General features: G+C 44.9%; 1 protein-coding gene across 6 annotated transcripts in view; it reads left to right on the top strand.

Annotated features, from left to right (window-relative positions):
• Positions 1–15,449, top strand: part of KIF2A (kinesin family member 2A) — a 103,814-nt gene that overhangs the window by 70,497 nt on the left and 17,868 nt on the right. For all 6 annotated transcript variants that reach the window (XM_025204008.1, XM_025204013.1, XM_025204014.1 and 3 more), the window contains one exon: positions 14,076–14,143. In XM_025204008.1, the coding sequence (XP_025059793.1) occupies positions 14,076–14,143 (68 nt within the window). The remainder of the gene's footprint in view (positions 1–14,075; positions 14,144–15,449) is intronic.

Here is a 15,449-nt window from a genome sequence, read left to right as displayed (position 1 = left end):
CCACACCCCACCTCACACAGCCACCCACATACACATCCCACCATGCACAACCACCCATTCCCCAACCACACCCTCCCTGCCACACGCAGCTATACTCCTCCACTAACCCCACAACCTCCCCTACCACCCCCACACACTCCCCCCCACACAATATACAAGAGTAAGACTTTATTTTTGAGCTATTATGCTGTCACCTTTATATACACTATGCAAACCCACAAAAATCAGGGCAAAATATTTTTTTTAAATAAAGTTAAAATACTTTATAATAGATGTTTGACTTTTAGTATATGATTTTTCTTTTCAGTTCCAAGATGGCAAACTCTCTCCCCTGCAAAAGAGTACTTTTGGGGGCAAAGGGAGGGACTTTCAGTGACAAAGGTAAGGGGTTAGGGGTTGGGACTTCAGTTCCCAAGAAGGTGACCAGGGGGTGGGACACCTGTCAAGGGGCAGGGCTACCATTGCAGCCCATGACAGCTCACCAAAAGTCATTAAGTGGCCCTCTTGCCAAAAGCCCACCCCTTCCCTAGAAAGTACCACTGGTGTCAAACCCCAGGGAATGGTGAGTATGGGGTGGCCTAAAACCCCAGCTTCCACTGCCTTGAGGGCTACACCTTTGTGGGGAAAGGCTAGGGGAGCACACCCCAATTTTAAAAACACAGGAAGAAGGTTTTAGTGGGACTAGAAGGGTGCAGAAGCCCAGAGAAGGGCTAGTAAGAAGTGGGAATAGAAGGGTCCACAGAGGCCAGGAAAAGGGAGACCAAATGAGTCCAGAAGTCCAGCAAGAGGCCAGGAAAGGGTGAGACCAAAGGGTCTAGGGACCAAGTGAGAGACTGAGGGGCCTGGGAGCCCAGGGAAGGACTGAGTGAGAAACCAAGGGGTCTGAGGGCTCAGGGTGGGGCTCTGTGTGTAATGAGAAAACATAAATGAGGATGACACCTGGAAGGCTTGGGGCATGGTGTAGGGGTGGAACAAAGTAATGCATTTTGCTGATAAGGCACTGACCACAAACATCTAGTGGTCTTTAAGATGAGGCCAGGGCAGCCTCCTGTATTTTAATGGCAATTAACATCAGGACAGAGCAGGTGAGAAGGGCAGACTGTCTGCAGAGCAGGGTAAAAGTAAATTTTTTTGTCTCCGAGGGCTTTACAGCTACCTATGGAGATGGTGCTCTGTTACAGTAACCTTAAATCTCCCTTGTTACAATTAAAGCCCTATATTTATCCTTTACTCTGTGGCAGGTATGGGCAATTATTTCAGATGGAGGGCCACTTAATGAGTTTTGGTGAGCTGTTTAGGGCTGCGAGGGTAGCCCCTCCCCTTGACAGGTGCCCTGGCTGCCATCTTGGGACCAGAAGTCCCTCCTCTTGTCCCTGGAAGAACTCATTTTTGGAAGGGTGTTTGCCATCTTGGAACTGAAAAAACCCCAAATTATAGACTAAAAAAATATAACCATCTATAATATGATGTTTTAATTTTATTTCAAAAAATATTTTTGTCCTGAATTGTGTGTGTTTGTGTAGTGTACATAGAGGTGATTGCATAATAGCTCAAAATGAAGTCTTACTCTTGCATTGTGTGTGTGGTGGGAGGTAGTTATGGGGTTTCTGGGAGGCTGTGGGTGTATGTGGGCATATTTGTATGCGTGTGGGTGGGTAGGTTCATATGCCTGAGCCCTGTGTCACCGTGGGGAACTCTGTGTGATGAAGCTGGTGGTGCAGGTCATGGGGCTCAGTCCGAGCAGCAGGGAGAGGGGTGGAGCCGACCTGGTTCCATAGCGCAGAGCTCACCGTTCCTCACTGTTCCCCATGACCTGTGTGTAACAGTGAGTGGGACCAGGCTTCTGGCTCCATCATGCAGGGCTCCCCCAGAGGCATGTGGCTCAGGCAGGGAACCTGGGAACTGCATGTGAACCCTGCGTGATGGAGCCAGGTGGACGCTGGCCCAGGCTTCTTGCTCCTGCTGCTCCACCCTGGGTCTCCATCAGCATGGGTCCTCCCTTCCTGCCTGCTGCCACCACCACTCCTCCCACCCCCGCTGCCTCCCTTCCCCTGCCACATACCTACCTTTCTGCACATTCATCACTGCCACCAGTTTCCCTGTCTGTTGCTGCTGTCGTTTCCCTGCCAATCGCCACTTCCCTACCTGGGGCCAAGGTCAGGGTAGTCCTGCAGGAGAGGGTGGGAGGGCAGCATGCGTTGCCCCTGTGGGAGTGAGTGGGGCTCGGCCTCATGTGAGCAAAGCAGGAGCAGCCTGGGGTGGGGCCAAGTGCAGCAAATTGATAGGCACCCACCCATGGGCTGGATGAAATGCCCTGGTGGACTGGACCCAGCCCACGGGCCATATGTTGTCTGCCCTTGCTTTATGGCCACAGAGGACAATTGATCACATGAGTGTATGATCTTATGCTAATAAAAATAAATTTAGAATTGGTGTAAAAGGCCATCAGGTGGCCTGTTTGGAGGCTGAGTGATGAGAAACAGCATAGAGAAGTTCAGAGCAAGGGATAAATATGTATTTGCATCAGTATCTGATATTACTGCTTGGGAGGAGGCAGTTGAATGGTGTTCTATCTGGTTGGTGCTTCAGGACTGTTAATAAAGATTTGCAAGTTAAAGTCCTCAATCATTAGTGATTTCTAGCTATGAGAAGCAGTTGGCTTTACAGTTTTGTAGCCAGCACACTTTGCTGTACATTATTGTCTCTGCTTCAGTAACATTAGCAAAAACTTATTTAAATAAAGAAAATAATAGATAACTTAATATATGCAAGAATCTAAGCTGCTGAATAAGGTCATGCAGTTTTAACCAAAACGGTCCCTTTCTAAAATAGATAAAACGGTTCCTTTTCTAAATAAATATCAGCATTGCTTTCTTCATTTCTGAGGTTGCATTTTGCTTAATTTTACTTTTTTGCAACATCTATAAGAAGATTTTATTTTACTTTACGTACATTGAAAATACTGGAATCCTAACAATCTGTGATTGGTTATTTTGTTGTTTGCTTTCCTTTTGAAATATTTATGATCTTTTACATTCTGTATTGGCTTATAGAATGATCCTTCAAAAGGGAGTAGAAATGTGACTACTCGGGTGGGGTTTTTTTGTTCATGTTTGTCCACTTACATAACTACAGTTGTCTCATAGTTGGAAACAAGGGAACTTTCATTGTAAACCATTATTCTCAGCTCTCATTTTATTCTGAATTTTCTCATACAGCTGCTCAGTTTGAAGACAAGTTGTTGAACTTTTCTGTCTGTATGCATGTATGTGTGTAAGTTTGATTGAATATATTTTGCTGCAGGTTTTTAGATAGAGTGCAAAAATGTATTTGTAGCAGTTGTCTTGCAAATATTCAAACAACTTTTATTAGGTTCAGAATCCAAATCCTTGAAATGATTGATTTAAGCTTGTATGCACAGTCTTAATTCTTCATGTATCCAAACTGAACCCTTATGTATCCCAACTGCACCCTGAATAAATTGGGAATGGGGGGAAGGGAGATTGTGATGATGCCATGATACCTTTAGTTACACACATGAGCAAGGCTTAATGGAAAGTTCCTTGAGCAGCTCTGAGTCTGACATTTCAGTTTCATAATTTGAGACTGCTTTTACTTTGCAACTTAAATAACTTTAGAATTAACTATTTCTTTCAACATAGGTCTCTTTTGCATATGACTCTCTCTTTTTGGAGGGAAAAGGTAAAAACATACTTCACGCTATGTAATGTTGACTAATTTTAACACCTTCCCATTCCAGAAAAAAAAAATCATTCTGAAGCCTCCCTACTGTATCAGCTGCTTGTGCTGCTACATGGCTAACTACATCATTTGGCAGCAGGAGGCGGTTTGTTATCCCAGGCTAGGAACAGATGTTGCATTTGTCTCTGGACAAGTTGTGCCCGTGTTTGTGCCAGAACAGATATATCCAAGCATGGGTGTGCACACACCTCACCATTCTAATCAGGGCCTAGTGAGCAGCTGAATGCGCTGCCAGTTTTCTACCATCAGTTCAGTGATGCAAACCTGGGATAACTATTCAGGTGCACTGTATTTCGTGGTGTATAAGTTGGGTTTTGAACCCAATTTTGTGTATCTTAAAAACCGAACTCGACTTGTACACCATACCAGCGCTGTTCGCGGGGGATGGGGCCGTGCCAGCTGAGTGCCGAACCCATCTCCATCACCATTCCCATCCCCTGTGAGTAGCGCCAAGCCTGGTGCTGCTCTCAGGGGACGGGGCTGGGCTCAGTGCTCAGTTGATGTGGTCCCATCCCCTGCAGACAGTGCTAACGGTGCCGCTCACAGGGGATGGGGCCATGCCAGCTGAGTGCTGAGCCTGGCCCTGTCTGCTGTGAGCGGCGCTGAATTCAGCACTGCTTTGCAGGGGACAGGGTTGGGCTTGGCACTCAGCTGGTGTGGCCTCATCCACTGCGAGCGGCACCGGCAGCACTGTTTGGCTAGGCATAGTACAGTATAACCTAATAAATCTGGGTTTTAAAAATTGGGAATTCTCAGAAATCCAGCACTTCGGCAGCCAGGTGCTCGGTCCCAAGCATGCTGGATTTATGAGGTTTGAAATGGCAGGTATCCGGCACCACCCAGTTTCAACTCTTGCATCTCCCATGTATCAGCTTTGAGCACAGCAAGGAGAGTAGGATTCAGACAGTACTTGGGACTTAACATGTATTAGACAGTTTGTGCCTGTTTTAGGAAAGTGCTTCCTCTACACTAAGAACTGTATTGTACCAAGTAAAAAGTTAAATATTTAAACTGTTAATTTTGGTCTGAATGTTTGTTTGTTTGTTTGTTTGTTTTTCAAAGTAAGACAAAAATAAAAAGTGTGGCTCTTTAAGAATGTGTCTGTGTGCATTTTGCTTTGTGCTTATGTGTCCTGTGACTGAGAGTTCAATTCTTTGAATAGCAGCATGTCTTAAACTGCGTATGTCCTTGTGTTGCTGTCCCGAAGGATCTAAAGATGAGAGCAGCTGCACCTGTTGCTTAGTATCAGCTTACTGCCCATTGCAGTGTGATGGAACTAGTGGCGTTTTTTTGCTTTCCTTTAATTAAATCATCTTGTAGTGGAATAATGACTTGTGGTTAATTTCCTTTAAATTATCACTTTCCTGTTTTTTAAATTTAATTTAGTTTTGTTTTTGTTTTACTTTAATTTGTAATGGCTTGTTCTATTCTTTCAAATTCTGATTTGAAAGAGTAGAAATCTTCAACTTTGAAGATTTATTCTATTTGTGGGAAAGGCCTGTTTTTCACTATTCACTGCCAATTAGTAGATCTTTTTTTGGGATAGACTAGTTTCACTTGTACCTGAGCTTCCACAGGAGTTGCATCACATTATTACAGAGCAACAGATAGCATAAAAAATATTGCCGCACATGCCATATATGCATCTGATTTGGTAGCTACATTCCTAGTCAGCATTATGGCAGCATGCTTCATGTCTGCCAAGTATCCAGTATTCTTAAAGCAACAAAGAACAAAATTGAGGACTTCTTATTTGAAGATACAGAACTCTTCAGTTTTTGTGTGGACAGTGCAATGCACTTCTGCAAAGCTTCCAGGGGTGCATACTATTTTTGGGTGCCTAAACTCTCAACTGCTAGCTGTGATGGGGACAACCAGTGTAGCAAATATCCTTCCATAACCACAAACATATTTCTGAATATCTGTATAGGAAAAAAACTAGAGATTTCTTGGAGGAAACTATCTCCTTTGGCTGCTGGTCACACTACTTGTTTCCAGGCATCCTCAAATGACTTGGGAGTCACCTTCGTCTTTTGGTACCTATGGAAGATTTTAATCAGAAAGTTCTTGTTAACACCTACTGTATTTAGTCAATTATTAAATGGGGAGAAACCTCATTTTGTAGTATTTAATACCAATTAACCTCGTCTTGGTATCAAGTTCAAAGCAATTTTTCTTGTATAATCTAATTATTGGAGGGGTTGTCTTAAATTCATGGTTGCCTTGAATTCATGTAAGTAGGGTAGATATGTGCCTGAAATTCTTTCTGTGGATATTACGTCCCATTTCAGTCCCTACCCATAGTTCTTTCCTATCTGGGGAAACGATTGTTCACCAGAGCGCCCCAAGGGATGACAAGGTTGAACAGTTATAAACTCCTGCAAGACTGTATCAGGCTGGACATATAGAAGAATTTCTTCACTGTCTGAGCCCCCAAGGTCTGGAATAGCCTGCCATCAGAGGTGGCTCAAGCACCTACATTGAACACCTTGAGGAGAAATTTGGATGCTTATCTTGATGGGATCCTATGACCCCAGCTGACTTCCTGCCTTTCGGGCAGGGGGCTGGACTCAATGATCTTCCGAGGTCCCTTCCAGCCCTAATGTCTATGAAATCTCTCTTTTAGGGCCTTCTTAGGAAAATCAACTGAAAAAGTTACTCTCCTACTTAATCTAGAAGCCATTGAGAAGGTTCCTCTAGAGTAAGGATGTCAAAGATGCATACTGCCTTGTGGGCCAGATCTACCTTGGAGTCGTGGAGGGGGCAGGGCCCACTGCTGAATTCTGGCGTATGGAGCCCTGCTGGGGATGTGTGTTAGTGGTGGAGGGATGAACCACTAGTGTGTTAATCTCCGTGGTTTGGGAACCAGCACTAGTTTATGCCATTCCACTTGCCTTGCAGATGCAGGGGGATCCAGATCCAGCCTGTGAGGAGCTATACAATCTGGATTCAGCCTATGGGAGTTTGACACCCCTGCTCTAGAGTATAGGGGGAGAGGCTTTCTATTTTGTTTGTTTGTCCCAAAGTCTATTCTAATTCCTCGTCCTATCTTAGATGTGAGAACTGAATAAGCATATACTCACTATCCAACTCAGGATAGTAATGTTAGCTTTCATCAGCTTTCTATGTGCTCAGGAAGAACTTGGATTTCATAGTGGGATCAAATCCCTACCAGTACAAAGTGCTTCTGTTTGGTCTCTTCACAGTACTGAGAGTCTTCACAAAATATCGACTGGTAGTGGGAATCTGTCCATCCCGGGTAGTTGACTGATCAAGGGCAAATCTCATCAAGAATTTGCCACAGCTGAGAATTCTATTCTTCACTTATTCAGACAGTTGTATCTCATTATAGATTATGAAAAGGTGTCTTGCCCAATCACAGATGGTATTAGTGAAAGCATATATTTCTGTTGATAGATTTCTCACTCTAGATGGTGGTCTGATTATGACAGTTACTGTACCTCGTACTTCTAGGCCGTAGGTCAGTTTGCACATATGCGATGCCATTTGCCAGGTTTCATGATTGTTTGTTAAAAGACTTTGTATGGTCAGTGCATATTGCTTGGTAAAGGCATCGAATAATCATGCCAGTTGTAATCCCTACATGCATGCCATTGGCATTGGATTGCTGGTTAGATACCAAGAATGTTCACTCAGTAGTGCTCTTTTACTAGGATACTCAAGCTTCATCTTTCTGCACATTGGACCAGACTCTGAACAAAGATGTGACAAAGCTGGCAGACTACTGCACCTCATGGTGGCTCATGACAAGTCCTGCCAAAACTGTATCCAGTGTATTCCATCTCCGCAATGCCAATGCCAAAAAAGAACAGAACGTTTGTATGGGTGGTCAGAGACTAAAGCATGATCCCTGCTCAACATACTTGGGAGTGTCTTTAGACAGAACCCTTACTTTCCAGGAACACCTAAAGAAAACAGCAGCAACGGTCCTGAAACAACTTGCTAGCCAAGCTTGCTGGATCAATGTAGGGAGCTGCAGCCACAACACTTCTGTCTTTAGCTCTTGCTCTGTCATATTCAGCAGCAGAGTATTATGGTGGTGGATGAGTCTTATTCGACCTGGAGGGATGTGGGCACTGGGGTTCCCCAGGGCTCGGTCCTCAGGCCACACTGTTCAACATCTTCATCAGTGACTTGGGCGAGGGGGTAGAAAGCACCCTGTTCAAGTTCGCAGATGACACTAAGATGTGGGGTGAAGTGGATACGCTAGCAGGAAGGAACAGGCTGCAAGCGGATCTAGACAGGTTACAGGGGTGGGCCGAAGAGAACGGGATGTGGTTCAACACTAACAAGTGCAGGGTAATGTACCTGGGGAGGAAGAACCAGCAGCACACCTACAGGCTGGGGAACTCCCTTCTCGCCAGTGTTGAGACAGAAAAGGATCTTGGAGTCATCATTGATGCCACAATGAACATGGGCCGACAGTGTGGGGACGTGGTCAGGAAGGCCAGCCATACCTTGTCGTGCATCCACAGATGCATCTCAAGCAGGTCCAAGGAGGTGATCCTCCCCCTCTATGTGACACTGGTCAGGCCGCAGCTGGAGTACTGCATCCAGTTCTGGGCGCCGCACTTTAGGAGGGATGTGGCCAATATGGAGAGGGTCCAAAGGAGCGCCACCTGGATGATCAGGGGTCAGCAGGGCAGGCGCTATGAGGAGAGGCTGAGGGACCTGAACCTGTTCAGCCTCCAAAAGAGAAGGCTGAAAGGGGATCCAGGGGCAGTCTGCAAACTAGTCAAGGGGGACTAGGAGGCATTGGGAGAGTCCCTGTTCCCCCGAGCAATCCCGGGAGTTGCAGGAAACAATGGACACAAGCTAGCGGATGATAGTTTCAGGCTAGACATTAGGAAGCGCTGTTTCACAGTCAGGGCGGCTAGGACCTGGAACCAACTTCCAAAAGAAGTGGTGCTGGTTCCTACCCTGGGGGTCTTTAAAAGGAGGCTGGACGAACATCTGGCCGCGGTCATTTGACCCCAGTACTCTTTCCTGCCACGGCAGGGGGTCGTACTAGATGATCTCCTCAGGTCCCTTCTGACCCTACCAACTATGAAACTATCTGTCTGGCAAAGGTCATCACATACACATCTTGTTGAGACTCAGCTGAATGCAACCAGGCATATCATAACTGGAAATGTTCGCTCGACTCCGCTTCCCTGGCTTCCTGTCCTTGCAAATATCACTTCCCCACACATTCATCATCTGATGACCAGAAGTTGGTTGAAACCATTTGTACTGCACCTTACCTACCATTCTATGATGACCTGTTTAATCTACCCAAGGCCCGCCTTCATTCACGATGCCCCTTATGGAGCAACCTCCCTCACCAGGATCTGCTTGCAGAAACCCCTGGATCAAGGAATGGGAATCACAGGAGGTCACAAACAAGTTCCTTGTGACAATCCCCACTCGTCAACCTGCTGGTTTTGAACTATCACAGCGAGAGTGGTCTGTGCTTTAACAGGTTGAGGACAGGCCAAGACCCCTGTGCAGCCAACCAGTGCTGTTGCAAAGGGGGGGGGGGAGTGGGGTGACTGTCCTGGGCACCAAAGCAAAGGAGCACCAATAGGTGCTGCCCAGCTGGGGCAGAGCACGGGACAGATCCACGAGTGGCTTGGGGGGCAGGGGGGGACAGGGAAAGGGCAGCTCCTGCTGCTGTGTGTACTCCTGGCAAGCATGAGGGGGTGTGCCCCTGGGATCTGTGCATGTGGTGAGGGCTGGCTGTTGCTGCGGGCTTTGCCCTGGGTCCTCAGTGCTAACCCTTCGTTCACATGTGGAGAGATGCAAATAATGCTGCGCATCACTGAGGAGTGTCCCCCTCGACAAACTAAGAGGTGGGTTAATAACTTTGAATTCAGCTAACGAGGAGGCTGTTGCTTGGCTTCGCAGGTTTGCATTCGCTAAATAAATAAAAAAAATACTAGGATGCTGACTTATGCATCAGGTGTAGGTTCAGGCATACAACTAGGCCATCTACAAATATAAGGAACATGTCTCTCAAAAAGACATGAAACTTCATATTTAATAAACTAATTGTACAAGCAGTGAGGTAGCAAGTTAACCATTCTGATCTGTTTGCGAGAATCTGCACTGAAGGAGTTCTGTAGGCTAATATATATGAACAGTGGTAGGGGTTGTCAGCCAAAAGCAGCAGTGATAGTTATGGATGCTTTTCCTACACAACATTTTGGAGAGAACGTGAGGATAAGATCTCGTTCCAAGTTTTATATCTGAAGTTGTCAGACTTTCATTTGACTATCAATTTCTCCCTTTCCCTCCCTATACCCACACAGTGATTAACCTGTTACTGACTGGGAAAGAGACCCAATGCTTTTGATGTGTTAAGGGCCTTGTTACTCTGACCTTGTTAGACTATTTTCTTATGTTTTTATTTGCTGTCTCTGTTGCTTCAAACAGATAAGCCTTCCTCTTGCAGATTTTCAAAACTGGATTATGCCTTACTTATCAGTTTGCTGTCTTTTGGCTGATGTACAGCTCCTGCCATATATTAAAGCTGACGCCACTTCTACACAAGTTCCATCCTCTGCTTGCAAGGCAGCTCCATACAGTAATTCTCCTTGTTCTTGTTAAATACTGTGTCCTTGACCTGGCTGCAAAAACAATAAAATTACTGCTTTGCTTAGTGACGATCAGGACTCCTCAGTCCCAACTTCTAGATCGATGTTGGCTAGCATTTACCTAGAGTGGGATCCACCAAAATGCATGTCAAAAAAGAAAAAGCGATTATTCTCCTTTTTTTTTTTTTTTTTCCTTCCAGTAATTGTGCTGCTTTAAGTCATTGTAGACCCTGTAGGTCTCACAGTTTGTTCTCTGTTCTGGCCTTTTATGAGCACTCTCCATCTGGGAATCAAGGGAAAGGTTGCAGTTACTCTGTCGGTTGTGCTGTCATATGCGGGGAAACATAAGAGTGTGCAGTGTGGCCTAATCAGTGGACACTGCTGTTCAGAAGAATCTAATCTTGCGTGCATGGGGCATGTATACACTTAAGGTATGATCCATAGTTACTGGAAGGTTGGTATCCAAGGGTAAAATAGAATATCACTGCAAAATAGAGTGAACAGGTTATAGTGGATTTTGTCTTCATTTTTTTGAGAAAAGAGCAAGTTTGAGAAACGTCAACTGAGGAGGAGCTTCCTCCCGGAAGTAGGACCCTGATACAGTGTGTGCAGAAAATCTCTAATAATGTTCAGTGTCATTTATAACAGTGTTGACTTGCTTCTAAAATATTAAAAAATACTTGTTAGTAGAGATCTCATTGTTTGTTTGTTTGTTGTGACTTGATTGTCAAATTGTAGCTTGCTCACCTAGAACAACAATAGGCAGCAGCTGGTGAATTATTCCTCTTGAGGTTTGGAATACATTATAAATATTCACAAGGCACCTTGGCGCTATGTTACACAGAGAATCTGCTTTTTCACCAGCCTGTATATTACAACGGCTGTTTTACTAACTGTATGTCATGATCTCTTCTTTTATTTATGGTATATGGTATTTATAGCTATGGGATCTCAGAAATGCTTGCAGGCTTTTGTTTCTGATGGAAATATGAAACACAACTGTATAGCTCCTCTAATACAACTCCTCTAGTTTGCTTTTCCTTTTACAGGGTAGATCAGTGAGGTCTGTAATTGAAGAACAAAGTTCAAAGGTGTGATCTAGAGAGTCAGGGAAGATGTCTGTATTTAAGAGGGATACTGATTTCCCCCCTCTCCCCTCAGATAAAAAGTAATTTTCTGCTCAAGTTGTTATACCTAAATATTATTGCTTATATGTTCAGTGCTTCCTGATAAGTTTGGTTATGAGCTAAAAAGTCTAGACCAAGGGTGCTCAGCCCCCATCTTGCAGGCCAAATATGGCCTGCAGAGCCATGTCATCTGGCTTGGAGAGCTCCCATAGGTCTGAAAATTTGATGGTGGGGGAGCAGTGGCAGTTAATTGCTGCGCTCTTGCTGCTGAATTACAGTCCCATGAGATGCCCTGTAGGCCAGATATTAAGGCCCTGTACTGTCTGATTGGGGCAACACAATCATAGGGCAGTATGGAGCTGATTTCAGGTGGCATGGGGCCTGGTCCCAGTATGGGACTAGGCAGAGGTGGCATGGGGCCCAACCCTGGCATTCGTGGCTTGATTTGCCCCACAGGCCAGCTGTATGCCAGTCCTTTGGCCCATGGCCAAAAGGTTGAGCGCTACTGGTCTAGACTATTAAACTGAGTTAAACCTTGTTATGTATATGTGAGTAAAGATACTGATGTATTTTTAACTCCGTAGTTTCTAAAACTGAAAAATGTGAAGAAGAACTATTCAGTATTTAGGCCAGTGAAATGTTGTAATGGAGTACTGCATTAAGCAAAAAATGTAATTAGTAGCTTAACTCCCTTGTAATACAAGAGCAATAGTCAAGTCAAGGGCTAGTTCAACTGCAAATTGATTAAAGGTTGTGCAGGGGGCAGACCCATCCCTCGGGGGGATGAATTGGGGCGACCACCTTGGGCCCCGCGGACAGTGTTGTACAGGCCCTGCTGCGGCCGCCACACGCTGCTAGCTCTGCTGTGGCTGCAGCGTGCCGCTGGCTCCACGCTCCGGCTGCTCACCGCCCTTCCTCCCTTGCCCCGCACATCCCTAGGGACAGCTCTGGCAGGGAGGACACCCTTTACATGTTAACATGTTTGAAAATATTTTCAAACTTGTAAATCTTGTTAATTAGTTCCCATAAAGAGAAGCATGTAGCAATCTTGGTTAGTGCAATGCTACAGATTTTTTGTTCTTAGAAACTGCTATTGGAGATTTACATTTGGTATGTGATAGTGGATTCCTTCAACTTCTTGTAGCCTTGCTCTTCCTGTAGTTTTATTGTTTACCACAGGGGCAGACAAAATACAGCCTGCAGGCTGAATCTGGCCTGCAGGGCCCCTCCAAAAAACAATTATTACAAGTCTGTGGCTGCCCCTTTGAAAGCCAGCTGGTCAGACTGCTGGCTCTGTTGTGCAGGGCTCCCCATGACTCTGTGCAGCTCCTGGGACTCCACTGGAGCCATGTGCAGCTGAGGGAGCCCCACTTGATGGACCTCGCAGCCTGGCCCTACTCCCTGGACAATGTGTAGCTTCTGGGACTTGGCAGGAAGCGGGGCTGAGCTGGCCTGGCTCCATCGCAAGGGGCTCCCCGGTGTTCCCAGCTGACTCCCGAGAGCTGCATGTGGCAGTAGGGAGTGGGGCCAAACTGCCAGCTCCATTGCACAGGGCTCTTCCCCCGGTGGTGTGCGACTCTGGCCAAATCCCAGGAGCTGCATGTGATCCACGGGGACCCCCATGCTCCTGCTAACCTGAGCTCTGCACCCCTGTTGCCCGCCTTGGCCCTGCTAGCCCCCCTGTCCTGCCTAGTTGCAACTTTCCCTCCTGTTTGCCACCACTTCCCTATCTGCTGTCTGGAGTGCTGCAGCAGGGACAGGAGGAGGATCTGCTGGAGGCTGGGGAAGCTAAGCAGTTTGCTGGGCAGTTGCAGCAGCAGAAGTTGTGCATGCTGGCCAGGACCAGGGCCCTCCCACGGGCAAGGGTGGGAGCACAGTGCACTGCCTTGGTGGCAGTGGGTGGAGCTCAGCCCCATGTGAAGCACAGCAGGGGCAGCTGGGATATAATTAATTGGTGGGTGCCTGCCTGCAGGCCAGATGGAATTGCATGGTGGGCTGGATCCAGCCTGCAGGCTGTATTTTGCTCACTCCCGTACTAAGCAGTTTAAACTTATCTGCAGAAAAAAAAATTAATCGGAAAATCATCCCTGTTCAGTAGAACACTTAAGCACATACTTAACTTTCATCATGCTTAAGAGCTGTCCTGAATTGGAGCCAAAAGAATTGCCTAAATCAGCATGTAGATATACTAAAGTTCTCAGAAAATTGGAAAGATGGGGGAAATCTAATGTTAGATCCAATACTTATTTTGTTTATGGATCTCCTATTTCCTTTCTTATCTGAGTCTTTTCTACAGCAAACGGCTTCTTTGAATAATGCTAAGTCTGTGACAATAGAGGGGAAACTGGATAAAATTTCCCACTGTGATTTGTGTTTGGAGTCATTTAAAAAAATGGAGCCTTGACTGGACAGGAACTCTGTTTATTCATATATTAATGTATAATGAGGATTATATTCTTAATCTTATTTGTATTTAGTGCTTAACAGTATTGCTTAAATAAAATCTGAGGTACAAAGTAAACTTGTTATATTCTACAGTGTTGTGCTTTCTACAAAAAGGTTTGTTAACTTGTTTTTTTTTTCCCCTTAGATTGCTACTATTTCTCCAGGGATGGCCTCATGTGAAAACACTCTAAATACACTGAGATACGCAAATAGGTATGGGAAATGTTTAGTTTGTAATCAGTTTTGCTACATTTCTGAATTGTGCAGTAATGATGCTATGGGAGGCATAATTATTTTAGGTATTTTCTAATAGTTTTAGTGCAGTTGCATTTCTCTACAAATTACAGTCCAGAGACTGTTCTAAGCATTTATATTTTTTTAAAGTTAGTATGTCACTTTTCCCAAACAGTAGATGAAGGCACTGGAAACTGGATTCTGGTTTTTATCTATAGACAAGTTCAGCAACAGTGTGTAAAGTCCCTGGTAGGGGCAAAATGAATTGGCCTGTTGTGAGATATTGTCTCCTAGAGTGAAAAGGCCAGTTCATTTTCCATTTAGATTCTTTTGGAGCTTCTTCTGAGATGGTTTTTTGTAATGTGCATATTTATCCACTAGGAGTTGGATGGAGACCACTGTGTCATTTTATGCACAGTACTGTTGAATACACAAACTTCCTCATTTACCTTACCAGTGATATTTTTTTACTAACTTTTAACTGTTGTGTTCTCCTTTTTAAATTGTATTTAATATAATATTATATCTCTGTTCTTCAGTCTGATGCAGTAATTTGTAACTTTCAATTTTCTGAATTCAGTCAGAAATCTGAACAGCTGTTCAGCAGATGCTTTACAAATGGGTATGGATAATGGAGGATGTACTGTAGTTCTTGTTGGACAACTTTCATTTGGGATTTAAGTACAAGACTAGAGCTGGTCAGGATTTTTCTACTAAAACCTAGAGTCTCTAACCTAGAACCTCTACGAATAGCAAGTTTCAAGAGGTGCTATCCAGTATTTGGGAAAGTCCGTGCCGTTGAAAAATGCATGTTTGGCTTTGACATGTTCATGGGAACACCTCAGCTTGGACTGTTGTTTTACTCCGCATTCTTAACTTTTTTGAAGTAAGCAATGTCTTACAAGATATCTGTCAATTTTAAGTGCATTTTAAGTACATTCCTTAACTTAAATACCAAATAAAGATGTGGTCTGTTGTTGCCTGGAGTAAGGCCTTGGGGTATTTTGGATGGCCATGAAGTAGTGTGCGAAACATACCTCAGGTAGTCAGAGATTGATAAGATGCGTAAAAATGTCTAGAGGTGCACTGATATATCAGTCGCATATCGTATTGGCACCGATAAAAGGAAAATTAACATTATTGGTCATCAGCTTTTTTTGGCCAGTGATGTCACCGATTTAAATGCTGTGTGTATGCATGCAGCCTCAGCATGCATGCGGCCAGGAATGCAGCCTGGCAGCTTGGAGAGCAGTGTCCAGCTGGTAAGTCTGTGGGGAGGGAAAGA

This window comes from Alligator sinensis, unplaced genomic scaffold (assembly GCF_000455745.1).
Source record: "Alligator sinensis unplaced genomic scaffold, ASM45574v1 scaffold862_1, whole genome shotgun sequence".
In the NCBI taxonomy this organism is placed as follows: domain Eukaryota; kingdom Metazoa; phylum Chordata; order Crocodylia; family Alligatoridae; genus Alligator; species Alligator sinensis.
Note: the sequence above shows the minus strand (reverse complement) of the source record. Positions and strands in the feature narration are given on the sequence as shown.